The 26,749-nt window shown below is 42.4% G+C and overlaps 1 protein-coding gene across 3 annotated transcripts in view; it reads right to left on the minus strand.

The window, feature by feature from the left end:
- Positions 1 to 4,750: 4,750 nt before the first annotated feature.
- The window catches only part of LOC133344620 (eukaryotic translation initiation factor 4B-like), a 30,559-nt gene continuing 8,560 nt past the window's right edge, over positions 4,751 to 26,749 (minus strand). For 2 of the 3 annotated variants that reach the window (XM_061554642.1, XM_061554640.1), the window contains exons 4-14: positions 26,423 to 26,539; positions 26,219 to 26,273; positions 25,881 to 26,036; positions 25,016 to 25,447; positions 23,769 to 23,988; positions 22,442 to 22,518; positions 16,675 to 16,840; positions 13,483 to 13,553; positions 9,986 to 10,088; positions 8,083 to 8,149; positions 4,751 to 5,726 (exon numbers count right to left, since the gene is read on the minus strand). In XM_061554642.1, coding sequence (XP_061410626.1) covers positions 5,661 to 5,726; positions 8,083 to 8,149; positions 9,986 to 10,088; positions 13,483 to 13,553; positions 16,675 to 16,840; positions 22,442 to 22,518; positions 23,769 to 23,988; positions 25,016 to 25,447; positions 25,881 to 26,036; positions 26,219 to 26,273; positions 26,423 to 26,539 — 1,530 coding nt within the window. In that variant the 3' untranslated portion in view covers positions 4,751 to 5,660. The remainder of the gene's footprint in view (positions 5,727 to 8,082; positions 8,150 to 9,985; positions 10,089 to 13,482; positions 13,554 to 16,674; positions 16,841 to 22,441; positions 22,519 to 23,768; positions 23,989 to 25,015; positions 25,448 to 25,880; positions 26,037 to 26,218; positions 26,274 to 26,422; positions 26,540 to 26,749) is intronic. The other variant, XM_061554641.1, reaches the window with a different exon arrangement.

Below are 26,749 nucleotides of genomic sequence, written 5' to 3' on the forward strand. Positions count from 1 at the left end.
TAATCACATCAAAACAGAAGTGACACACGCGAATCTACAAGGTTATATGTATGTATGTCGAACTGCGGGGGAAGGACAACAACATAAACATAAAAATCATTTCTAAAGAAATTAGTTTTCAGTCTAGATTTGAAAGTGCATAGCTCCAATGGCTTCCTAATATCGGAAAGAAGAGCATTCCAGACGGAGGCAGAAGCGCATCTGAAAGTGTGCGTGGCAGTGATTGCCTTTGTTCGATGGCCAGCCAAAAGCTCCTGGCGGGGACGACTGGAGTTCGCGTCATGGTTTATGAGCCTTGTGGAGATAAGCAAGGTATTGTGGTTCATTTGTGGAAAGCACTTTGTGTGTAATGAGTGTGACTTTGAAACAGCCAGCCGCAGACACCTCTTAAGAGGAAATTTAACTAAATGCAGGTGGGATCAAATTGGAGAACATTTGAGTGGTAGAAAACTCATTAAACTTTAAAGTACTTAAATTAAGTAACGACGTTTCCAGAAATGTAAAGATAAAGGGGCATAGCAGAATGTGGAAAGCCTGCCATTTCCACAATTGTGAAAGGTTTGGTACGAAATGAAATGTGTACTAAACATTGTGTATGTGGTAGAATCATGGACAAGAGCAAAAGTGAAAAGCTTTTAGTGGAAATGAGGCTTCTGAGGAATACGGTGGGAAAACAAGTTGCAGATACAGAATGTAGTTTATCAAGAGCTTGGAGTGGAGAAACTGGAGCCAAAACGGAATGGACAAGATTGGACGCAATAGATGGACGGGGAAACATCACCAAGATGGGGTTTGTGAAATGAGAACAGGGAACACACCTAGAGGAAGGCCATAGAATAGATGGAAGTTGTAAGAAGATAATTGAACGAGAATACACCATAGATATTCCACAAGAGACACACATGGAGATGGGTGGAGGAACAAGATGATGGAAAGTGGTAAATTAAAAATTGATAAAAACACGAGGCAACTGCAACTGGAAGGATTTCAATTTGCTCTAAAAAGTCTGCTGCGAGCAGTGTTACGACTAACAAACTAACCTCCCTGCCCCAGCCTAGCAAAAAAGCGAGTCTACAAAATGAACAAACTCAAAGCAACCTTACGATGTATGCGCAAGATGCATCAATGCACGAGTTCTGAGCGCGTAACCCTGTTGGGTGAAGCAATAAATAAAGGACCGCTTTGGTGCACGTGTTGCAGAGGTAGAGTTCAAAAGTGGGATGGTGGGATTGGCCAAGCCATTTGCGTGCGTATTTGCCACTTGTTGCAGAGGTTCACGAGTTAACGCCCAGCGGCTGCCCCGTTTAACATCGTGGATGTATATTCTTGGTTCTTGAAATGAATGTGAATTCCTGCAGTCACGAAAGCTTTAAGTCAAGATCGTGGATGTATTTGTGGGGGCCGACGTCCGCCCCTTCCACTCCCTCCTCCACCGCGTCAGTCGGCTCCTGCTGGGCCCCCACCGACTGAGTGACCGGGCCCCCCGCGCTATCGCCCTCTCTGAGGGACATAGCTGAACCGCTGGCTTACCACCGCACAGAGTTAATCCCCCGCACCCGCGCACACCACCGCTAACGCAGCGGACAGTGGCACACTTGCTCCCACACCTGCGAGAAATGATCTCAACGAGCGCTCGTGCTGCAGCTCCGCCCTCACTCTCGTCCACACAGGAATCACAGACACCCCACCGATGCTCTGTACTAACTTTTATTCGTGGCGCAAACTCCGCCCTGCCCGAAGGGAATATCCTACGAGCAGAGCCTCGTCTATGGCTACCCAAGTCCCCAAATGCTCACACGCCCTATCACGGACCTCGCGGCTGTACTCACGGCATCGCACAGACACTGCGAGAATCGGAGGGAAGAGGACGAAAAAAACCTTGCCCATCACTGCCTCGTAGCAGCACTCGCTGATATCACACGGATGCTGCGAGCGGCTCGAGAAGGCAGGACGGCAGGGTGGTGGGTCTTGGCGGCCCAGATGTTGAGGAAAGATCTCCCCTCAACGGTTTCAGGCTCCCCTTTTTATGCCCCCTTACTTCAAAAATCCAGAGTTACGTTATCCCGCGCGGCCAATAGTGCACCTACCTGTGATTCTCACTCGTTTCCCTTCCCTTACACGAAGCGTTGCGACAGTTACTTCCGCGACCGATTGTCTATGCACCCGTACTCGTTAATTTCTGACAACCTGTTTAATCTGGAAGGACGTCCAGCTGGCGAATACACACCCTGCTAGTGTGTATTCGGTCTGGGGCCGGGGGAGGTCGTGGCGCTGCGATCCCCTGACCTCATGGTCTGCTCTGCTCGCTTAATATTTCACCCGGGCCCACTCCCCGATGTCGTGTTTGACTCATTGCGGCTGGCCCGGTGAACCTTTGTGCACCCATACAACATTAAGCCAACTCAGGAGCAACGCAATGTGACTTGTCCTGCGAGGGTCGGCCAATCTCCTGGCACCGGGAAACCGGGGGACTTTCCTCCTTAGGGACCCTTCGGATGAAAACCCGTTGTGCCAGGCAATCCCCCGCCAGGACACTACGTGTGTGCGCTGCGTGTGTGTGCTCAGTGTGGGGCCAGAGGGGAGTCGCGGCACTTGCGGAGTTGCTCCCAGGCCGTGGCACCACATATTCGCTCTCCCTCAGAGTGGACGTTAAATGATCTCCGTAAAGCTATTCCTAAAAGAGCAGGCCATCTGTGCCAGTGGTACAAATTGGATACTACTCGCACGTGACCGAATTTAATAAAAGCCACGAAAGCAAAATAAGCCAACGAAACACAGTACCGCCCGTTGCGACAGCCTAAGATTGGCACAAGTAACAAATGTCCAGATTCTTCTATTTTATGGGGCACACTGAAACGAGTGTTTCGATTGTACTGTACTGAATGTGGATGACCTGCAGCAACTAGCAGGCGATGCCGTCTTCCAAACTGGCTAGCCGCTCACGGGTGAATGTTTATGAAATGAGCGATTTGTGGCATACACGGACTATCTGGCGTTAAGTGTACAGGGTGGTTCAACTGGCTTGTGACCCCCCCCCCCCCCCCATTATTTTCCCCTTTGGTAATTTGTTTTTACACCCATTGGCATGTAAAAAAAAAATTTGGTTTTAGCAAAGGCCGTAATTATATATATATTGGAGGGGTACACATCCCCCCAATATTCAAATATGCTCAAAATGTCCCCCCCAATATATTGCTATAAAATAGATTTCTGTTTATATGATTGTGGTTATACTTTATTAATCCCGAATCTCTGCCATTACATACAATTAAACAAAAGGTAAAAAAGAAAAGAAAAAACAGAGCAATGTAATACAATACACTATTAGACATTGTAACACGTAAATAAAAGTCCATCCTATGTGTTCGTGAATTTTTTTTATATTTTTGGCAGGAAATTCGTTTTCAAATTAGTATTTTTATGGGGGGGGGGGGGATCCCCTGGAAGATTTGGTCTCCCCGAATGTTGACTCCATGTCTACGGCCTTGCGTTTCAGAGAATTAAATGTGGGGGGCACAAGACATCTGGACCACCCTGTATATGGTGGTCTGCTGCGTTTGGTATCGTACAATCTACGTGGACTAAACATGGATACTTCTAAAGAAACAATTTTAAAATGTATATGGAGGGTCCTGTCCATCATACTTAAAATTTTGCAAAAGCACAAACGCTTGGTGTTTTCTCATGTTTGCGATGTTAAATTCACATCAACACTTGCAATCTTCACACGCCACATGTTGCCTTCTTACTCGGATGCCATTTTGTTGGTGGGTACCCATCTGACATCTAGTGGTTAAAAACAATCCTTTATAAATGGAATATAACCACAGTTCAAACTGTTCATTCTTTAATGTTTAAGTTCATGAACACCCCGTGTATGCGTATATATTTGGAATTGCTCAGTTACCTTTTAAGTTCATTGCGAGTGTACCACACATCACTACACGAGCAGAATGTTTATAAATCCACGTACACGTGACACAAAATGAAGTTACCCAACGGGATGTTGTGTTTAATTCCCTATTGCTATGTCGGTGTTCTAGTCACTGGAAAAAAGATGCCAAAATGTATTTTAAGTGTCCTTTAGGGTTCAAGAATAAGGGAATACAGCAATTTTTAGTACACACGATTAAACAGCGTGGCCACAATGCTCAATCCCAAAAGATTAGGGCAAACACCTCTGTGGTGGATTTCCCGAGGCCGAGCATATCAAATGTATGAAGCTTATCGACAGCAACTGTGCTTTAAACGCAGCCACTGCTATCGCCTCTTGGCAGCTATGTGAATGTTCAGCTTTAATGTGTTGACATTCCTTTAAAAATACAAGTTTAACAACACTGCACTTATTTTGGGCTCAATAATCCCGAGTGTTACTCCATCCAGCAAGTTTTTAAGTACAAATTCCTTCTGGCTGTCAAGCAAGCTACATCATTTAGGTTCTAGGAAACAAGTTTGTTTCCACACAAACACAAGGAATGAGCACAACTTGAGCTTGCGGTGGTCGTTCATGAAACGAATGGTGCAAAGTGTTTTGCGCTGCACAACACGCAAGCTCCGCGCAGCATGAACCATAATGGTTCGTTCGCATACTCCATGAAATGTTTTGCACGCCATTGTTCCGTCAATTTTATGGCAGCTTTCCCACCCACTGCCCGACCAAAACATTCACCCCCCGCAAATCATCCTGCACCCCCCTCAGCATTGTTAGCATTCACTCGTACACAAACTCACTTCGTTTTAGCACGCCACATTTCCAAATTGTAGAAGCAGTTTATTTTTTGAAGTTGCATCCTAACAGGGGGGGGCCAATACATTTCGAAACTATTTCGTTTGAGGTTGAAAACTTAAAAGAGAATGCAGCGTAACCAATACAGCTGTCGAGCGATATTTTTTTAAGGCAGGGCTTTTAATTCCTAAACACACTACCGTGACAGACCAAAAAAGCACGTCAAAAGCAGCATTGTTTAAAAGCGACTTTATGCGATTACGTTTTTCCTACTGGAAATTGCCACTGAAATAAAGTCTATTTAAAATGGGTGAATGACGGTTAAAATGCAGTAGAACCTCATCACAACGCCATTGTGAAATTAGTACATTTTCACCACACCAAGTGTCTTAATTTACATAATTTGCTAATCAGGGTGGCGAGAAAACATATTCACAATGAATAAGATGCTTACTGATTCCATAATGAAGCTCTACTGTAACCTCAATTACAGTGCTTAAAGCATCTTCAAAACCAGTTGCTATGTTTAAAATCCACTGCTTCTTAGCACTGTAGCCAAAAACCCACTGTTAAAGTTAATCAAATTATAAAGTCCATGCAAACCTTCAAATTCCATTCCATTTGCATTCATATCATCCATCATTTAATGCCAGAATTTTAAAGACACTGTATATTATTCGAATATAATCTCAATACAGCTGCAGCACTTTCAAGCTACTTGTTTTTTTTAATAACTATAACTACCTGTACTCACATTGAATAATAAAGCATGGAGTCAGAAGCAGTCTCCAAGCGATGTGCAGCAATGAATTGGCTTGCCCTGACTGTTCATTTATTGTTTCTCGATTTTTCTCTTTTTCCTTTTTCTCTTTTTTTAAATTTTCCCCCTGTTATATTTGGCCATTGAAATGTTGGCGCAAAAAAACTCCAGCTCTCAATCTTCGTCTTCATCCTCTCCTTCTACCGTCAGAGCTGCAAACTTACTAGTTGATGAGAAAACCTGTGAAAAAATATTTTAAAAAAGATTAAGAGTCAAGGAATAAAAACTAAAAATTATGGCACATTTTGGTTCAGACCACGTCTTTTCACAATCGTAAAGAGTGAATATTTTAAGTATCGCGTTGCTGCTTCAGGGAATGTATGTATGGAATAGCAATTAAAAATAGCTTTTTTTTGTCAGAGGGCAAAAATATTTCGAACATTGGATGAATGGCCTTAAGAAAAGAGAAACATTCAAAGCTTATTTTTATCATGGTAGCCAGTGATAAGGGCAAAATGTTTCAAGTATAATAAAATCACCTGACTAAATGTTGACTGAAATAACTATGAATATTTACCAGTTACAACAGATCACATCCCATTTCAAAACCAACACAAAAGATGAATGCCTTCTACCACTCCGCTCTGAAAAATGTGGCGAGCAGGCAAATTATGAATGATGTCGGGGACTTGGTTCTCATTTTGGGGAAAGATTTTCATCACCCACGGTTAAATGAAAAAGCATCACTATTCCTACAAATGTTTTTTTCCTAAAAGTGTGGAAGATGCATTTTAGTAAAACGCTGGATAAGGCCTTAGACTTTTGCTTTTACAATGCATTTTTGCTCAAGTCTGACAAAAAAAATCCATTGTAAAATAGGACACAATATTAATTTTTTCTCCAACACATGGACAAAAATGACTATCTGAAGCAAACAAAAAAAAAAGTATAGATATAGATGATGCACTTGGAATACGTTAAAAGTATTTTGAGCAGTCACGTGGCAAAAATTACAAGTTTACATTTTGACCATTTCTGAAAAAATCCCTTGCCAAGCCATTTGTCCTGTCGAATCTGCTCCCAGTTCAAGAAAAGTCGCAACACCATTTTCATCTTTCTTTGACTGACCGTCATCTCCTCTCTATAAGAAAAATACGGTGACTGTTCTGTAAAGCTTCTTCCAATGCAAACGCTGTACAAGTCCAAAATATATTAGTAATAACTTAATGTTCAATTGAAAAGTTACAAAATATGCTAAATCCACCAGAATATAAATATAATACGCAGTTTTAAAAGGTCATTTAATCACCGAATTTCTCCAGCGAATTAATCCAATTCAGTCAAAACAAAAACTAACTTTTTTTAATAAAACCCCAAGTTAAATATTGTGAATCCAGAAAAGCTTTGAAATTCCAATAAACTCTGTAAAAACCCAGTAATGTATCTTAATAGCATTGCTGATTAATGATCGCCATATGTTACCCAAGGGGAAAAAATGCAACTTATACACTAGCTCATTACTTGTTTTTTGGCAGAGAAAAAACCATTATTGTAGCCAGCCTGCAACAGGGGGTGAAAAAAGGTTTGCTGCTGGCCACCTATTTCACATTTTATGCCAATTTTTTTCTCTCCCATAAAGTGCCGAGCTGGAATGTCAGCTCACTGGATGCTAAATGAGCACGGAGGCAAGCGTGCGTGGTTATTTTCATTACGCGGGTGTACGCTGCACTCTGGCATGGGGGAGCGGTAGTATGGCAGCGGTAAGCGATCCGCGCTGCGAACCCCGCGACCTGAGTTTTAGTCACACTCCAGTGACGATTAACGGAACCAGTCCTAGACCTTCCTGAGGTCGACTTGGCCTCAAATGAGTACCTGGTGCGGTGTGTTAAATCATCGCCACTGGGGAGAAAGGACAGTCGGGCATGGTGCTGGCCACCCACCCCCTTTGTGTACTGTATCAGCCTTCTTAGGTACTTGCTAATAGCACTTGCCCCAACAGTCTGTTAAGACTATACGTGGAATCTTTTTCTCGCATGCTAGTGATGCTTCACATGGGCCACAAAAGATGTATGCAACTATTATCATCGCCTGTATTCTATCAACACTCAAGCCATAATGGTCCTCTGTGCCTGAAATGTTCAGGTCACTTTTGAACATTTTATGATGACTAGAGTTGCGCTGTGATCTTATACCCTTTCTGTAGAGGATAACAGATTGTGGCAGATGTGCCCACTTGGCAAAATGACATGAATAACAAAAAAGGCCAAAAAAATTATTCTAACACAACCTACCGAGCCTCTAGAATACAAGCTCCACTGAGACTCAGCCTACATTAACCTTTCGATTATTTTTTTTGAATGTCAACTTCCGTAAACCATTCGTCTTGCTGGCTTATGTCTTGACATAAGAAAGGTTGTCCAATGAATTGAGTCCTTTGCCAACACCTTTTTCCACAGACTCGATAGGATTCCACAGGCATAAGCCTTAAAAAGCATACACACGCACACCAATCCGTGCTGCACTTGCGGGTCAAAATTAAGCGTGCACAATAAGTAAAACCCAGCAATGCCCTGATAGTCATTATCCATCTGCTTACAGGAGGCTGTGGCTCCTCATACTTGCGAGGTTCCGGTTTATCACGGTCCTTGCGAGCTTCTTTACGGCTGAAACATAGTGGTTGGAGAAAAAAACAAATTACTTAATTAGGTCATGTTACACAGTTCTTCCTTCAGCGCACACAATCACTGTTAAGGCAATGGGGGGGGGGGGGGGGAAATGAAGAGCAAAAGTGAGAAAACGATAAAACTGTTAACTTTCACCCGTATGAAAAAGTACAATCTTAATTTTCAATGTGACCTCTTTACGTAGAGGCGTATTTTTGCACACCAATTAATTATGAAAGATAATTTCGCCAAAGACAAAGCGAAAACAGCATGCATTTTCATGCATTCATTTACTTGCATTAACCGAATAACATTTAGTAATATACTTACTGGAACGAAGAATTTGGCTTCATTCACCATTTTATAAATGTTGAGCAAAAGAAACATGCTTAATTCATTCTAGCAAATCATCCCAACCAATAAAGTCAGAAGATGCAATTAGCTTCAACCCAACAGCACAGCTTTGAGAGCAAGTGCCATCAAGACTATCGGTCTGAAATCTTGAAAGAAGCCAGGAAACGCAAGTACTTTTTTCTGAGTAAACTCTGCATTGCCGAAACGAGTAGCACTGACAAGTTGTCAATGATACTTCATTGTTGCAGTTTCTACCACATGCATTGATTTCTGACGAGAATTGTGCTGCCTCTGACGAGCAAGTGCACAGGCCATTTAGAACAGAAAACTAAACAGCGCTATTCCATTATGTAAGGTAATTTAGCAGACCATTTGATGTGGGATTCTAACACAAATAAAGCAGGGTTTTTTCAGTTTCTCGATTGTGAAAAAAACATGGGTTTTTTTTTAAGTTAAAACCTCATGTGTCCATTTATTTTATAGAATTTCTAGGCCATGTGCTGAGCATATAAAAAAATCTCACCCTCACCAATGGATGGTCTTAAAACTGTTATTTTCTGCACATAATTTTAAAAAAATCCAGACATTAAGAAAAAACGTCTGCAGATATTTTTTAACACACCAACACGTGGCAGTGCTGTTACAAATTGCAAAATGTTAAGTGCTAGGCCATTTCCACATTTGTGAAGGGTGAAGATATATAAAACAATTTAAAACCAAATAAGTTCAAATGTCAAACCCTTCAGTGTAATTCGTGATTTATAAATTACATGAAACAGTTTATGGATACATTTAAAGTGCCCATCAAAAACCCTTAGCCAATGGATAATACAATACAGTAAAAAATGCAGATTCCAGTTTGGTTGTATTCAACTGTGATTGTGAAATGGTCACACTTTTAATTCTTTGCTCAATAAATACGGCACGTTCAAAAAGAGATGTCTCGACTTGCCCACCTGCACAGCTGGACTCCACCCTGGAGCCTATCATCTCGATGCAAGTTGTGATGCAGACACAAATGAGCGCATGTTGCATAATTGAGGTTTCCCTCTCCAGCAACAATGCCAGGAATATAAAATATTCATGCAACACAATGTGTGAAAACACTTCTCAGCATGATAAAGAATGGACAAACATAGCACTTACAAAGTTGAATTACTGATTCATATCTAATTATACGCACATACGTTATCCAAGGACGATTTCCTAGATGTGGCACCACAATGTGTAGCCATGTAATACAGCGCTCGAAGAGAATGTCAAGTTACCATTAATTAGTAACAATATAACGGTACTTTTAAAATGTTAAGCACATCCATTCTTGAGGAGCTCTCAACAGCACAGTATTTTGTAACTATTTATTTCCCTGAAAAGCCAATGAGCAGTTGTTTGCTCGAAGCAAAGAGTCAATGCCACACTGAGCAAGTGGGGAAGGGGGGGGGCACTGTGGCTGGGAACAATTTCTTCCGGAGGCCAGCCTACCCATCAGCTGGTGGCGCATCTTTTTTGCCCCAGGCATTGTTCTCCGGTGGAGGAGCACCTGCAGAGGCCGCCCTCCCACTCCCCTTCTTGTCATCATCTCCATCTGGTCAAGACAAAAAGGTGTTTTGGCACAAAACAGAGGGGGGGGCTGAAGCTTCCGCTCTCCACAAAACTGCACCAATGCTTGAAATAACGTAGTGCTTTGTCAATAACATGCTGAACAAAGACCTGCCACTCCCATGCCGGTCATGGGAGTTGATTGACCATACTTCACTTTGCTGGTCAGTGCAGGTTCGCGAAGAGAGGGCAAGGACTGGTTTAGGATCGACTTGCCACTGAAGTTTAATTAATCGTGGCCAAGAATAGAAGTCATGAAGCCCAATACATAGCATAGTGTGCAAACCACTGTGCCATGGAAAAAGTAATATAAAGAGCAATTCAAGTTTTACAATGTTTTCTTTAATAAAAAAAAGTCTTGCTTTTAGTGTTGGTATCATTCTACTTTTAAGAGATTTTAATTTCAATTGAAGAATTTGGATTTAAAAATACCAACCAACAGCACTCACATTATTAACATTTATGGCCTGAAATTTGTTAATGCAACGTTTGCTACGAGTGCGCAATTTTTTGTACAAAGCGGAGCTGATTTTCATTCACAGTTAACATCACATTCATCATTGCACATATAATATGCTACTGACACTCATTTGCCCTAGTGTATCACACATTCATGGATAATTATTTTCTGTTGCGAAGTATCACTGCAACTTTTGGCGATGGTATTTTTCCAACCGAGGCGTTTTTTTTTACGTGAAGAAATATTAACCGAATAAATTCATCACATTCACGTACTTCTGGAGTAAATTCAAGTATTTATTTTCTTCAGATAAATGTCTTTCTTTTCTGGGATGCAGAGCTATAAATGGCATTAGTCTATTTTTAAGTCCCTTAAAAACAATTTACACGAATGGCAATGTTCTAACGGAACAAGGCACGTCAATCAATTACGAACATTTTGCACATTCCTTTTGACCCAATCAATTATGTGCCACCGTTTCTGATGTAACAAATGCGAGGGAGACCATGCAAGGGATAGGTGCGCAATTCAAGGCGCTAATAAGTAGATCAATCGATGCGCTGTAATGTATTTATCAGGTGTAAAAATAAGACTCAGATTACCCTGTGGATCCATAACAGCGAAGATATAATTACTTGATTTTAATTCCTCTGAATAAATTTGTTATTTAAAAATATATATCTAAAATGGAGTGTGACTTTTAACATTTTATACATTTTATTATGAAAGCATGAAGATAATTAAAATCACAAGACGCTTACAGAGTTCTTTAACTTCTAAAATTCTAATTACAGTTTAAATTGCCAAGATCGTGGCGATATCTTTTTGTTACAAATTTTTATCATAACCGAAACTACTTAAGCAAATAGGTTTGTTAGTTTGTGGTGCTTCAGAAAAAAATACTACGGATGATAGAAATCAGCTTTTATGATCAAAAGACAGAAATTCTTAACAACATGTTGGTCATCACAGATTCTCCTTTGCATGGTGATAAAAGTACATTACTACCACATGCTGGGGGCTGTAGGGTCAGCCACTAACCTACGATGCAGTCAAGATCAGGGGGCAGCAGCTGAAAAATTGTGCGTGCAAGTCCCACAAGTCTGTTTGTGCTTCAGTGGGCAAAATAAGGAAACATTGTGGGTCCCGAGAACAAAGCTTCAGGTAAAGTCGACTTAATGCATCAATGATTACACCGATGCGTGTGCAAGATTTTGCAAAAATAACAGAAAAAAATACATTTCATTTATTCAGCAAGTGCTGAAACAAACTGAATTGTATAGCTGGACTTAACACAAGAGGCAACACTGTTGCTGTGATGAAGGCAATATACGCAACTTTTTGTCATCATTTCTTTCGCCACTTAACAAAATGACCACATATATGACATTACCAGAGGCAACGTTTAAAAACAACCCACGGAAACTGTTCAATATTCAAGAGTGGGGGAAAAAAACATTCATTTCACACTTGACTTAAACAGTGGGATATGGGCTCTCTCCCTCTCTCAATGCTGTTCTCTCGCTTTGACTGCACGACACAGAGTACTTGCCCAGCAGGCAATGTGTTCTGCTCTCAAGCACCCTACAGGGCCACCTTCTGGAAGACAAACGTGCGAGACGCTGTGATCTTCCCTGATCGAGTGGGAACACAGTGAACTGCAACGGCAGGCACTAAAGCCAACACAAATGCTTTCCACGTTGTTGTGACTAACTCCCAGGTGTTTGCTCGAGGGAGCTTGCATATACGTTTAGGACAGGAGCAACGCCTGCCTTTGAAACGACCCACGTCGGCACCTGTTTATTGCTACACGCCAATGCACAATCTATGGGGGGGGGGGGAACTAAACTGTTCATGGTCGATCCAGCTTGGTCAACATGCTTGAGAAAGTTTCACAAGGTAGCCCACTATACAAGTCTGTCTTGACAGTGGCTTTGTAAATGTTTTTTTATTAATGTAAAACAGCATTGTCGTAAAATAAAATGTGTTACCATCCATTTCCAAGTGTGGAGACTAGGTTCTTCTAAACAGATACCTCGTGCAGCAATGACGAGAGATGACCGAGACAATGCATCCTTTTACTTGCACCACTCAAGTGGCGTTCACTTTTATGCTCAAGGCTTAAATCGATCGCTCGCCTGGCCCACAAAACCTGGGATCCCTCGCATTATAGTTTTCATTTTTAATAAGTCATGGTTATGGCCATGGTCATCCAGTAGTGGATTGAACATGGCTGACTGATGACACTGCAAGTGGTATTCTTACCCGAGGAAAGATCTACACTGTTTGTTACAAGGTACTTTTCAACCCGACTGTTTTGCTGTTTAACAGGGTTGCTGTACTTCATAACAATTCAGCTGTACTCGGCAAACTATTCGCACTACATGACACCATGTCGCTTGAATGCACCTTCATAAAAGGTGCTTAGCGCTTGTAAATTGGTCACTGCTGGGGCTTTTGCACGACACCTACAGGGATTAACACACAACATACATTCTCGAGAGGATAAAAAAAGAGCACACATAGCTAATGGGGGTGTAACGAACGATAGTGGACGAGCAGTGTCTAAGCGTTTAAATACTGGAGCCTCAGAAAGCCCCCCTGCGAATTCACTTTTTTTTACAAGTTCTTCATATTAATATTTATTCATATTTTCATACAAATCATATTCACCATTTCCATATAAGAGCACTATATAAGGCTTATATTTCCTACAAGTTCCTCAAATGGTATTCAAAGGAAATCAACATTATACATTGCGCAACAGATGTATATAATTTTAGCTCATGCAAATATAGCATCAATTGAAAGCACGCAAACATTTTTTTTGGCTCTATAATTTAGAGTGCTCGCTAGCAGCACTTGCTTTGACACACCCCTTCAGGCTAAGCAGGGGATCATTGCCTTTTTATAACATTACCTTTTGAAGAGGTACTGCTGCCACCACTTTCTTCCTTGCTGGTTGGACTTTTGGGTGGAACGTTGCCTTTACTGCAGATCCAAAGAGCAAGACATGAGGAAGCAATTAACAGTGTAATTCATAATCAAGTAAAATAAGCTGGCACAACTATTAGGATTTAAAAGCAGAACGTATTTTACGCACTAAAATAAGTATTTTTCGTAAAATTATGCATATGCTTTAAAACTAGGATTCAGTAAAGTCTTACCTTAATCCTGGTTTTACAAAGTAGTATCATCCTGGCTCCGAGTCATAATTAGTGAACTTGTTCCTCTGCAGCAGCACAGAACCCAGACTCTCCCTCATATTAATAATATTCCAAATTTTCAGAGGTATTCCTTCCATATCAGGGGGGAGGAGGGAGGAGCCACCCATGCCACGCCCCTATGAGCGGAATGGGCGGTCCCCAAACCCGTCCCCCCCCCCCACGTGACCTCCTTTCTATCCTCTGTTCAATGACTATGCTATCAAAGCCAATTTAGAGGACGTTGACTATCATCCACGAGCGAACAACACCTTAGAGGTCGACAGGACATGACTTAGAACTCAGCGGGGTAGGTGGGTGTGGAGCTGGGATAATACTACGAGGTAAAACCAGGATTACGTTAAGCCTTTACCGAAATTCTAGTTTAATACCTCAGTCGTATCATCCCAGCTCTGAGTCGTCGTACTTAGCGAGCCGGTACAGAACCATCTGACACTGGAGGTGGGTAAGTACAGGACCGCCCACTCTTACCAGTAATCCCTTACTGGACCGCAGATGACAGTGCATCCCTATCTGAAACGTCAATCCTGAGAGGACAACACGTCAAGGCGGTAATGGCGTGCAAACTTAAGTTGTGTTGCTCCACACCGCTGGCTCTCCAAATCTCATCCAGAGACCCGCCTGCCCTGCCGGCCCAGAACGCTGCCACACCCATGATAAGAGTTCGGTTTAACATCAGTTGGTAATAGCTGCCCCTTACACCTGTATGTCTCTGGAATGGAGGCCGTCCCCCACCAGACATTTCGATCTCTGAAGCGCCTCTGCCGATGGCGCCCAGACTAAGGTATCCGTAGGGTTGCCACCAGCAGTCAGCAGTTTGGTAGACTCTCGGCATTGCTGAGAGGCCGAATGGTAGCACTTTGAAGTGATAAAGGTTCCCCGGTACAGTGAACCTGAGGAATCTGTGGTCCTTGGCATGCACTACCACATGCAGGTATGCATCCGTGAGGTCTATGGAGGCTAGACAATCGTCGCGGACTATTGTCCGAGCGATGGATGTCACAGACTCCATCTTGAAACGATGGTTCTTCAAGAATCTTTTGAGGCTTCATAAGTCCATTTAACCCGGAAGCCCCGAGGAGATGTTGGGACCATAAAGAATTGCGAGTAAAACCGGCAGCCCCCGATGAGAGGTCGGAACCACATCTATCGCCCCTACTTCCAAAATCCATGCCACGTCGGTTTTGAGAGCCTCCTCCATTTCCAGACGACAGGATGGTTGCGACTCCACAAAGGTGTCTCGTGGCGATTGAGATATGAACTTGTATCCGCATCTTATCATGCAATGCGCCAATACATCCCTGGTCGACCGGGACCACTCGTTCCAGAGCCACCTGAGACGACCCCCGTGCGCTGTGCGGGCATCCCCCGTGTGGGAAGATCGCTGATCACTTGGGCTTACTTGGGAGGCAGCCGCAGAGGGCTGCCTCCCGCGCATGCGCTCCCGCCGCGGCAACGCTGTCAGCCGCCTCGCGATGCAATGCCACGATTGACTCGCATTGCTATTGCTGGCGGAACTCGCCCACGTGAATGCGTTATTTGATCACGAAAGCACTGGTTCCCTGGGACCTCCTTCCAGGCTCTCTTTGTACTCTTTATCATGTTCTACTCGTGGATGACAAGCAAGGGCCATTATATATTGGCTTTGATAGAGTCATTGAACTGAAGAGGATGGGCAGGAGGTCACATGTGCAAAGGGTGTGGGGACCACGCATTCCGCCCCGTGGGGGAGCGGCATGGGCGGCTCCTACCTCCACCCCCTGCCCGTTTGCATGGAGGGAATGCCTCCGAAAACGTTAAATATTAACTAATATGAGTGAGAGTATGGGTACTGTGCTGCCAGAAGAATGAGATCACATAGTACTATTTGGCGAGGATGATATAATAGTGATAATAACAATTAGCCAATTATAACAGTTTAGTTCATGACAGCACTGCAATATGCATAGAAAATAAAAATTATTCTCCCACCTCAAGAGTGAATGTACAAGAAAAATGTAGTTGTCCTGAACTCCACCGGGATTTACCGCGTAATGAGCAAGTGCAGAGTGCCCATAATAGTCAATATTACACAGTGACGGCACTGACTCCTAACGCTGATGAAAGTCACGCAAGAGCAATGAATCAGATCAGGGAGGAAATAAATAAAAAATTAAGCCGTAAATTAAGGTGCGGGGCTCTGGTGGATGAAACCCGTGCAAAGGACAGGCAAGGTGTTGGGATCCAGCTTCCTTCATTGATTTACTGCTTCGAGACAGTTTTGAGTTGGGCTCGTAAAGCGACCACCGCAGCATCTGGCCTCATTACGTTTAACATCGAAACGGGCAACACACGCCAGGTGTGACAAATCACGCTAAACCCTAACCATTTCCAAGCCGACAAACACTGCCACATGAAGTGAGCACGGTCTGGAGAATTTTTTATAGTGCAGAACCGATGTGTGCTGGTAGGTAGATGAGGGTTTTTTTTTAGATCCTTTACGAAAGCAAAACATCTGTTTAAACATCTGTTTAACTTGGGAAGGAGGCCAAATACTTACAATGGCACCCTTTAGATGACCTCTACAAGAGCAATATACCCGAGTTCTTCCCAGTATACTGTGCATTGGTTTGAATTTAAGGTCTGTTCTTATTAATTTGTGCTTCCTTGCCACTGCATACATTACACAATCCCATGCGAGTTACACAGAAATGAGATCTGGACTCATTTTGACTTGAGATCATTCATGCTTATAGCTAACATAAAACACTAACTCGGTATAGGTTAGACTTACATTTTCAGCTTGTAAAATACAAGGAGGCCTAACTCAAATAGGAAGAAGCGTGGGTCTGGTGAACGTGATCATGAAGAATATGCTAATAATTGCCTATAAGACAGTGTGGCTGGACCTGAAATCTCCATCAGAGCCCGGAGAACGCAGAGGATTGGCACCACGAGCCCAGGCATTCTCCTTGGGTGGAGGCGCTGCCTGTGTCTTTGGTGGTGTGACTTCACGAGCGTGTTCACTCTGGCCGCCCTCCCTAGGCTCGCTTCCACTGTCCTCCCGGTCATCAGCTGGAACACAAAGCGTTGGCACAATAAGCACACATTTCATGCTGATGTAATTCAGCGCCAGACCATCAAAAGAGGCAGGCAGCAGGAGTGGGGGCTTTTTTTGCGCACTCCCACCCAAAGACAAGGACATTCAAACTCCGTGCCACAAATGGAACAATACTCCTTAGCACTACACATGCTGGCGAGCATCAAAGTCAGCTGGGTCATTCGGATAATCAAACAAAGGCATGATAGCAATGGACACTGCTTCGAGAAAGCGGCTCCAGTGATTATCAAATGTTCTTGTGTACACGTTTTACGTCATTCCACGTAAATATATGCACACATGTTTCTTATTATTCTTTATCCCAATAAGTAATTTGGCAAACAAAACAAAATTTAAAAAATTCCATGGAACTGCAAGTCAGGCTACTCACTGCTATTCATCGAAAGACACTTCACACATTTTAATGAAAACTTACAAAATAACAACAATGCTCAACACAGCTTACCAATAGCGATGACCAGATCATTTTTTGAAATGTCACATTTTATATGGATGTGATTAGTAAGCACGAGTTAAAGGGCACGGGTGCAGTCGTTAGAACATATGCACGCTGGATTTAATCACGTCCGCCAAACAAGTGTGCACATTTGCATGTTTCGGCCGCGCTCATTTCTAAGTGCAGTAAAATCACCAAACGAAATGGTGGCTTCCCTTAATGAACTGGCTGGATATGTTTTTCTGCAGTGCTTTAGAAGTCTGGGTTGGCGATGCTTTCAAGCTTCACCATGGACAGACACACAAGGGAGATGAAGGAACTGGATAAAGAATGAAAAATGCTCTATCTCACCTGTTCTTTGAAGTTGCCCATTATAAAGGAAAAAAGCAAACAAGCGCATCATTTTAATTGGGGCTCCCTGAAGTATTCATTACCATTCAGTGTTCACAGCAGCTAATTAAGGAATGACTGTGGTTCAGAACTTGCTTTAATGCTTTTAATATAGCAGCATTGCTACTCTCAAACATGACAGCCTGTTTTCATGAAACGCAAACAAAACTTTAAAAATACAACATAATATTCAGGTTAAATTTAATTGTATTTCAATTCGTGAAAAAATTAAGGTCTAAAGGAAATTCTTAGTCTGTTTACGATATATTTCTTGACAATACAGAACAGAGCATTGGAGGAACCGTCTGGACCCCAGACATTCTTACTTAATGGTCGAGCCAGCCAGTTACTGAAGCAACCTCGTCAGTACAAAGAGGAAACACACACAAACCGTTAACACCTAAAAAAGTATTTTACACTGAACAGCTAATGCTGCAGCCCAGAGGGCAGTGTAGCACTGACTGCTAATGTTCGCCCAACAAATGCCAACAAGAACCTCCCAGATTTCTTGGTCTTATGAAAGTGGAGGTTTTGGCCAGTACAGCATACAAAAAAAACATCCTAGTAAAGAAAAAAAAATGAGACGTGCCAAAAATGCTTTAGGGCATCAGATGGCATTGGGTTAACATGTTTAATCTCATTCACATTGAAAAGCAGCATTGGGAAAACATTTTGGTACATGGTACCAATTCTCAGAAGTCATCAAAAGCAATTTTCAGTATTTTTTTCCAATTTATTGGTAAAAATAGACTATGGAATGTTAATTCCTTGGCCACTCCTCCACTATAACTGTTGCTGGTCTGCACTGCTCATTAAAGTATTTTCCATCCAAACCAATAGATAGGGAAGGTCGATCTTCAAATATTCATGCTAATTTGGTATCCCAGCAGGGTTTACAAAAACATAACAGCTTTAGTTTTGACAAGATGCGCCACAATGACAGAGACCAGTGTCCTCTAAGCCAATCTGATAACATTCTTAATCTGCTTAAAACCAGACTGGCTAAGGGGAAAAAGCAAGGCTCCCATTTGCTCCTCAAATACCCACTGATTTTTTTTTACATAATAACCACAATCATGCCTTTTGTTCTGGTAGAGCCAAACAGAGTGCCTTCATTATCTCCGTTCTTAAAAATATGAAATTGGAGCAGCAACATAATGGCTTACGGATATAACTAACAAACATCTACTGTGTAGTGAAGATAAATGAAAGCATGTGCAATTTGTTGCATTCATCCTATTCACACAAAAACAGAATAACAATGCTAATGCTGCACATGTTTTTTAAGATCCCATAGTCATCCCTCTGTTTACACTCAGATTTTTAGGGCCCCTTATACTATATGGACAAGACACAATGGGATGGAGCAGTGGTAGGAAAGTGGTTTGCGCACTGTGTTATGAACCCAATCACCCAAGTTCAATCATATATCAACCAGTGAACAACTACCTGCACTCGCAAACATGGTTTAGTATTATCCAAAAACCCCCATGAACTGACATGGTTTGGAAATGCCTTCATCCAGCAGTAGACTGACAATGGAATGTAGATTATTAATCATTTTACAATGTACATACTACATAAAAGGACATTCTGGTTACAAGGAGTACAATTAGTACAACGCAGCAGTTTCCACAATTAACAGGCATATTTTCAACAACCGTGACGATGTACATAAACAGAACGCAACTTGCAATGGTCTTTGAGTGTTTGCTGTTCAATTCAAAGCTTGGGTTGCTTTTCTGAGGAATGAGCAGAGCATCATCCAGTGGATATGCCATAATCCCATCATCATTATATAATACTGCTGTATAGAAAAAAAAACTTGGAACACCTCCACCATTCTGCCACCTGGGCCAAAATAAACAAAACACTCAGCTGGGTATGTGGCAAAATATTTGAAATGAAAAACTATAAAAAAACACAATGCATCTTTTGCTTTGCTATTTCTACACTTGGCTTCTCTGACACATTGTGCTAATCAAAACGTGTTATTTTTAGCAACGTATAGTATTGCAATTAATTAACGTAGGATGCCACTGATTTGTATAGCCTTTTAATTGAGTTGTGCATTTGGAATATCCATTGCCAGGAGAGAAACAAGTGCTCACTGGCACAAGAAGTTCTACTGCACGTTGCTGAAAATATCAATTGTGTAAGTTTTTGCACAAGTTGAATTGTGAGTTTACTTTTCTAAATCAGTCAGGAGTGATATTTCCTTTCAACTCTGCTTTTCATGAGATGGAGAATGGTCCACGGAAGAGGAAATAACAGAAATACTTTTGAATCCTCTTCAAATTACTTATTATTCAGAAGAGGTGCTGCACTTTCGCACATATATTGCTAAAAAAAGATGTCGCACGGCTGTAAAATAAAATTCATGTATTCTCATGGAGGGAATTTAAAGTGAAAAACATTTAATAACATTGTTTTATTGACAATGTATGATACCTGTGGTGAAACCATCAGATCACTATTCTTGAAATAATATAATCATGGTAATTGTCTAGATTAGAACCTAAGATATCAAGTCATGCCATATTTAGTCACGAATGTAACACTACAAGTTAGGAATAATGTATTTTGATGAACACCCAATGTCACACCAATATCCTTGCCTGTGCAATGTCATCACAATGAAATAAAATTCATTTGGATATAAAACAATTATAATTGTACTAACCATTTCTAAAGCACCAACAATTTTGCAGTTGGGTTGCCAGTCCCAGTAACATATTCCAAATGAGACTTACGAGTAATGCCCTTATTATCCTTGCCAGATTGTATCCATTAGCAAAGCTCCAATAATGAAGGCAACAGATTTCAGGGCATTTTCTGCCATCAAAGACCCTTGCCCTTTTCCTCCACAAGTAATACTACAATTAACAGAATTGGAAAAATCAATAATTCAATGATCTTAATTCCCTGTCTGTGATGAAATGTAATTGCTATTGTAATTTTCAGCAAGTGAGTAATTAAAACTAGGGCACCTTTAAACACCGGCTGCATTAATAAGCTCACCCATTCGAGTGGCAGCTTAGCACAGTGCAACGGGAATTCTCACCAGTTGCTCACGATTAGACGGTTCACACACTCGCATATCGCTGCAACAACTGGTTAGATCAAAGCATTCCCAGCGACAGGGGCCATTGAGTCGGGAGGTATTTTGTAGTGGGAATTCTAAACATCCATGTGCTTTGTATGGCAAGTTGCCTTCAGCATATCTGAAAACTCAAGTAGTAAGACTCGGGCAACAAGAAACTGGTGAATAAGATACCATTTTTTCTCCTCTATCTATTTCTCTTGTTCATAACCAGTGCAAATAGCAAGTGATCAATGGGATGGAAAAAATCATTACATTTACAGCACCAAACATCTATGTGAGAGGCATACATTTCGTAAGACTGATTTAAATTTGCGCAGTGTTCCAAACATAACCACATCTAATTTTGGGTCAATTACTAAAGTTCCAACACGGCGTTAATGATAAATTTAAAAAACTATGTCATGTGTTTTCAAGCCTTGTCATCTACACTCCAGTTTTCTTTGCAGATACGCACATATTTACCACCCCTCTTTAAAGCCTCCAAGTCCCAATTGGTGCTGCTACTAATCGGTAAAGCTTCATGGTCCTTAATAAATGCTAAAATGTGCATACTCATTAGGATTGTCCTTTAAACTCATATTTTTACATTTAAAATAAATATTCGTAATCCCAAAGTAAGCTCTACCCAGGCCCAATAATTTAGGAAATTATTCAGAGCTGAAAATAACATTTTACAGCATTTTGTCAATCCACTGTTGGATGAAGTCCTCCCCCATGCTGCATCATTCATGGAGGTTGTCTGACCACACCCCACTTTGCTGTTGATGAACAAAGAGGCAGCAGGACCAAGTCAGATACCAAATGCGACTGATGTTAGCCAAGGCCATGTATCACGGCCGAGTTCATCGTGCAATTCGTTAACCACTGTGCCACCATTCCACTTCATTCACAGTTAAGCTAATTGAAAGATAATATAAAAACACACAATTAAAACATTATGCTACGCATTTTAGTCATAAATACTAAAGGGAGAGAGAAGCCAACAGCTTGAGAGAAATGGGTAGTGAAAAAGAACCGTCATTGGATGTCGGCGTGCTTATGTAAAAAACCAACGAAGATTGTCGCAGGAATGCCAGAATAAATTATTTGATTCACCAAATCTACCATGCAGTGATTTTAAAGCTCCATTGCAGACATCATCTGTGATGTCATCAACTACTCTACAAAAAAAGCCTATCAAATATAGCCGATGCACGAGTGAGGTTACAGTTGTCATTGCAGGTAAGATTATGGACTTATCTCTCTTCTGCCATGTAGACAAGAACCCCACCTAACCACAGGAGGAACACCATGATCATGTCCTGAGGCATGCATGTGCTCATGCAGAAGACGCAACACCCCGAAACCTAAGAGTTTGACATTTTGGCTTATCCATTATTTTACCATTGCTTTCGGTGATGTTAAGTGACTGGGCAAAAGCACAGTCAATCCATCTTGCGGACAAGCAATTTTTTTTTCCACCCGCAGGTAAAATGTACCAAAGGCAAACCCACGGGGGAGGTGGGGCAGGGCGCCAATAGAATCACAGCATTTTTTGCAGGCAGAGACGCCACTCGGTCTTTAACCTCAACAACATCATGCACGCCACAGACTGATGTCGGTGTGTAAAGTTTTGTTTGTTACCGTCACCTTCTCTTCTTTCTTCTTCTCTTGGTCTGGGTTCAGACCTCTCCTCCCGGTCAGTGTGCCAACTCGACTGCCTGCAATAGACACATGCAGTGATTTTTTCTTTCTTTTGAGGATTAATAATGCTCACATTTATCTGGTGGCGAGAAGTTACTACTAAAATAAATAACAATTAAACGATTTCATGAATGGTCACATCTTATCACTGCAAATATTTCAATTTCTACTGAAGCCAAGCCGCACAACTGCAAGAGAACATGGTAATGCAATTATGCAATCAATAAGCCTCATAACGTCTGAGCCCATAAATAGGAAGATGGGAACAAGGGCAGATAGGAATACAGTAATCTGCCAAAGCCAACAAATATACAGTTAGACTTTCTATAATGCATACTAAGGCTATACAAACATAAAATCCATGCAGCCACGGCAGAACTTAAAACAGCCTTTCATTACCATGGCGATTCCAGATTATTATTCAGGACCACTCGCCAATGCACGCCCACACGTGGGTGGAGAGATGAAGGCCTCTCTCATTTACATCTCCCTGACTGGTTTCCAATCAGTGCACCGGTGACCTTTACTGATCGATTCCACAGCAAGATCAGACGAGTACTCAACTGCTTGCTCAACTCATTGCATACACACACACCACTCTGGCAACAACCACCACCACCACCGGCTCCATTCAAATGAGTATTTTTGTTGTTCAAACTGTAAGGGGAATAAATATTATACCATTACCACATGGATATCATGAATTTAAAATACAAATAAAAAACATTGTTAAACTGAACCCGAGCAAAAAATTAGTGCATCTCACCTCTGTAAATCAAAGTGATTCAAGTGCAGTGAGTTAATTCTCAGCCTAGTCACCAATAATTTCACAAGAGACAGTATTTGCCATTTCATTTAATACAACCTCATATAGGTGTCTGGTTTTTATCCGTATTACATAAATGAATGATAAACGTGATGACTTAAGACTCTGCAAAGCATGGAGGTGCACTGCCCAGCACTCCAAAGAAAGCCTATCTCTATACTCGACAGGAAAAATAAAGAAATTACCAAACATCCATGCAGGACCCTCCTAAAAGTTTAATAAGATTCAGCCAAAGCCTCCATGGGTATTAAGTTTATGTCACACAAGAAGTACTTCTGCGGTATCTTACGAGGTCATTCTCCAATGCGACGAGCACTTAAGTGAGTGCGCGCAGCATTGCCAAGAATGGCCTATTCACAGCCTCCAAATGCCACAATTGGGATGTGTTTGGTGTGGAGCCAAAAAATAGAACGAGCAGAACCCGCCACCGCCATTCCTCACCTGTCAGCACCGCGTGGGCGATCTCCCCGCTCCTGCTCACGCAGAAGTTTGGCCTCCACCTCGCGCTCGCGAGCTGTTGTGTCCACGGGACGTGCCGCCCCAAAGATGGAAGCCGCTCGGCTGACGGGTTCACTCGAGCCGGCTGCAGCCGGGGCCTTCGTCACCTCTTCCTTGGGTGCTGTGCGTGGCTGCAACACCAGCCTGGGGCGCTGGACAGGCCCTGCGAGACATTTCCGCCGAGACCAAATGTCAACATCGCATGCCAAGAGCATCAACACGGTCTCAATCGACCCCCCGCACTGCCACAAATAACAAACACAGCGTAGTTGTCACCACTACAACAATGTGGTAATAACCATTGTTAGATGGTCACAACAACAAATGACAATTCTTTCTGCCAAACTAGGATCTTCACCACCATTATACAAGGGGGTTTTGGCAAAGAGGCTAGGCTCAAACTCAGCCCAATGGGGTCTAGCCTTGGAAATTATTCAATAAGTAGACGAGCTGGCATTTTATTCTGGTTAATTCTCTAAAGGGCACTGACATGAAACAAAACACAAATTGATATATTGTGAAACATGTAATGGGGACATCTTATGTTTAGATGCATTATCATTTATGAAGTACTGATTACATTCCCTCAATTGTTCTTCTTTCTGCTCCTTTATATTCCCTCATTGCTATCCTGCTCAATTTCCACACCAACTCCAGAGTCCTTAATATGCTCGCTCACACTAGCGAACCCTCTCACTCTAGACCAGGGGTCGGCAACCAAAATAACAACAAGAGCCATTTCTTTCCAATTCGGTACAAAATTCAGTATTTCAAGAGCCGCAATGCATCTGAGTACATACGTACTCAGATGCATTGCGGCTCTTTACGGGCTGCTTCTTGACGATGAGTACATACGTACTCATCGTCAAGAAGCAGCCCGTAAAGAGCCGCATGCGGCTCCGGAGCCATAGGTTGCCGACCCCTGCTCTAGACCATCCCTTCAGTCTTCACCCTGGTGCAAACATGTTCATAAATTTTCTTCCAATGTGGGGTTTCCCGCTTCTCTTACGACATGTCCCAGTCATAAATTAAATTCTATTTCGGCCAAGATGGGTAACACTCTTGCCTCCTTCCTCATCTCCACATTTCTGAAACTCCCTTATTCACTCGAAAAACTAAAGTTTTGCAAGCACATAACCGATTTAAAGGAAAAAGTATCAGGTGTCGTGTGTTTGCGGATGTGCCTCTACCTGAATCTCCCCGTCTTTCTTCATCCTTGCGCTCATAGCGATCTTCGTTGCGCCTGTCCCCAGAGCTGTCTCGGCCGCCAAAGCCAAAGCCCCTGCGCTCCCTGGGAGGGCCATCTCGATCAAAGCCTCTATCGCGGTCAAAGCCCCGGTCTCTGGGGGGGCCATCTCGGTCACTGCCTCTGTCTCGAGGACCATCAAAGGCGCCGCCGCCACTGCTGCCGCCGCCACCTTTATCGCGCGACTCCCTATCGAAGCCCCAGCTGGCACTGTCCGAAGGACGATCGTAGTTTCGTCGAGGCCCGAAAGCTCCACCTTCCCGGTCACCGCCTCGGTCACCACCTCGGTCACCACCTCGATCACCACCTCGGTCACCGCCACGATCGCCGCCTCGATCGCCGCCCCGTTCGCCTCCCCGTCGCTCATCTCGGCCCCCTGAGAAGCAGCGCAAAGCCCACATTGTAACCATGAGACAAAACATACATTTCACTAAAATATCACATTGTTTTTACGTTTAATTAGAGACTACCCTCAAAAATTGGGGTTAAGCACAATGCCAAAAAGCTGCACTCTTCTTGCAAATACAGGTGGCTTAAAAAACCACACAAATTATATTTCATGTTGTAAATTGTGGCACTTAATTACAAATGTGTTTGTAATGTAACTATAATATTAATCTGTGTTGGTAAACTCAAGTTGAGCTATCAATCGACAAGTTTAGGACAAGTAGAAACCAGAGAGAGAGTTTTGAGACTTTACGAATCAGATTATGTATTTGTACTGGAGGAATCCGATGATGATAAAGCTCTTTTTCACAGATGTCCAGTCGAATACACAAGGATTGTGGGGGGGATGGAATTGCTCATACATTCCGAGTAGCTGTCACGGCCTCTGCGTGGGCCTGCTTCCTCCTCCTCGCCAGGCGTCTTCACACGCCAGTCGGATGAGTCTGTTTTGCCAGAGTCCCGTGCCCAGTCTCTGTCGCGGTCACGTCCTCCACCAAATCCTGATCTCTCTTCACGATCTGGACATAAAACAAATGCCAGGGTTACTGCTTCCGTCTATTGGGCTATCAAAGCCCCAGTAACCTGCAAATACCATCTCACAATGATCAACACAGGTCCAGATATTGGTGCAAAAAATGGATAGAAGGCGTGTAAGGAGGCTTGTCTTTTTCCGCTGTTCACCAGATTGAATGCTTCGTACCTTTATCCTGTACATGATCTGCCAAATCCACGCGAATTTTCCTATTGAGTAAACTCTGTGAAAGAAAACAGTGATGCCAGTTTAAAAAGTCATGTATTGGTAAAAATAGGCACATATAGGCATGCAGCATGTGGAGGGCAAAATGCAACTCCATTTGTAATTTCAGGAATAAAATTATAAAAATGTGTTTGCAGTTGCACACACCTCCTCATTGAGAGCCAGTCCAGAAAGAAGTGAATCTATATCATCAAACTCAGCATATCCAAACCCCTTCAGCCGATCTGGGTTGAGCGCATCTCGTGGCAGTCGGACAGAACTGATCTGCAGTGGAGAGGATGTACATGTATTAGACAAAGAATTACACAGGCTTTCTTAAATACCCAAAAGCACAAAAGGGTATCTTTCAATGGTAACAATGAACGTTTATTGTCACGCATTCCAAAACATAACGGACAGCATAGTCAGCTTTAATAAATATAAAAACGCACATTTCAGATGTAATTCATATTTTCATCTACATGAAATGACTGC

This window comes from Lethenteron reissneri, chromosome 20, assembly GCF_015708825.2.
Source record: "Lethenteron reissneri isolate LAM-NWPU_2019-01 chromosome 20, ASM1570882v1, whole genome shotgun sequence".
In the NCBI taxonomy this organism is placed as follows: Eukaryota; Metazoa; Chordata; class Hyperoartia; order Petromyzontiformes; family Petromyzontidae; genus Lethenteron; species Lethenteron reissneri.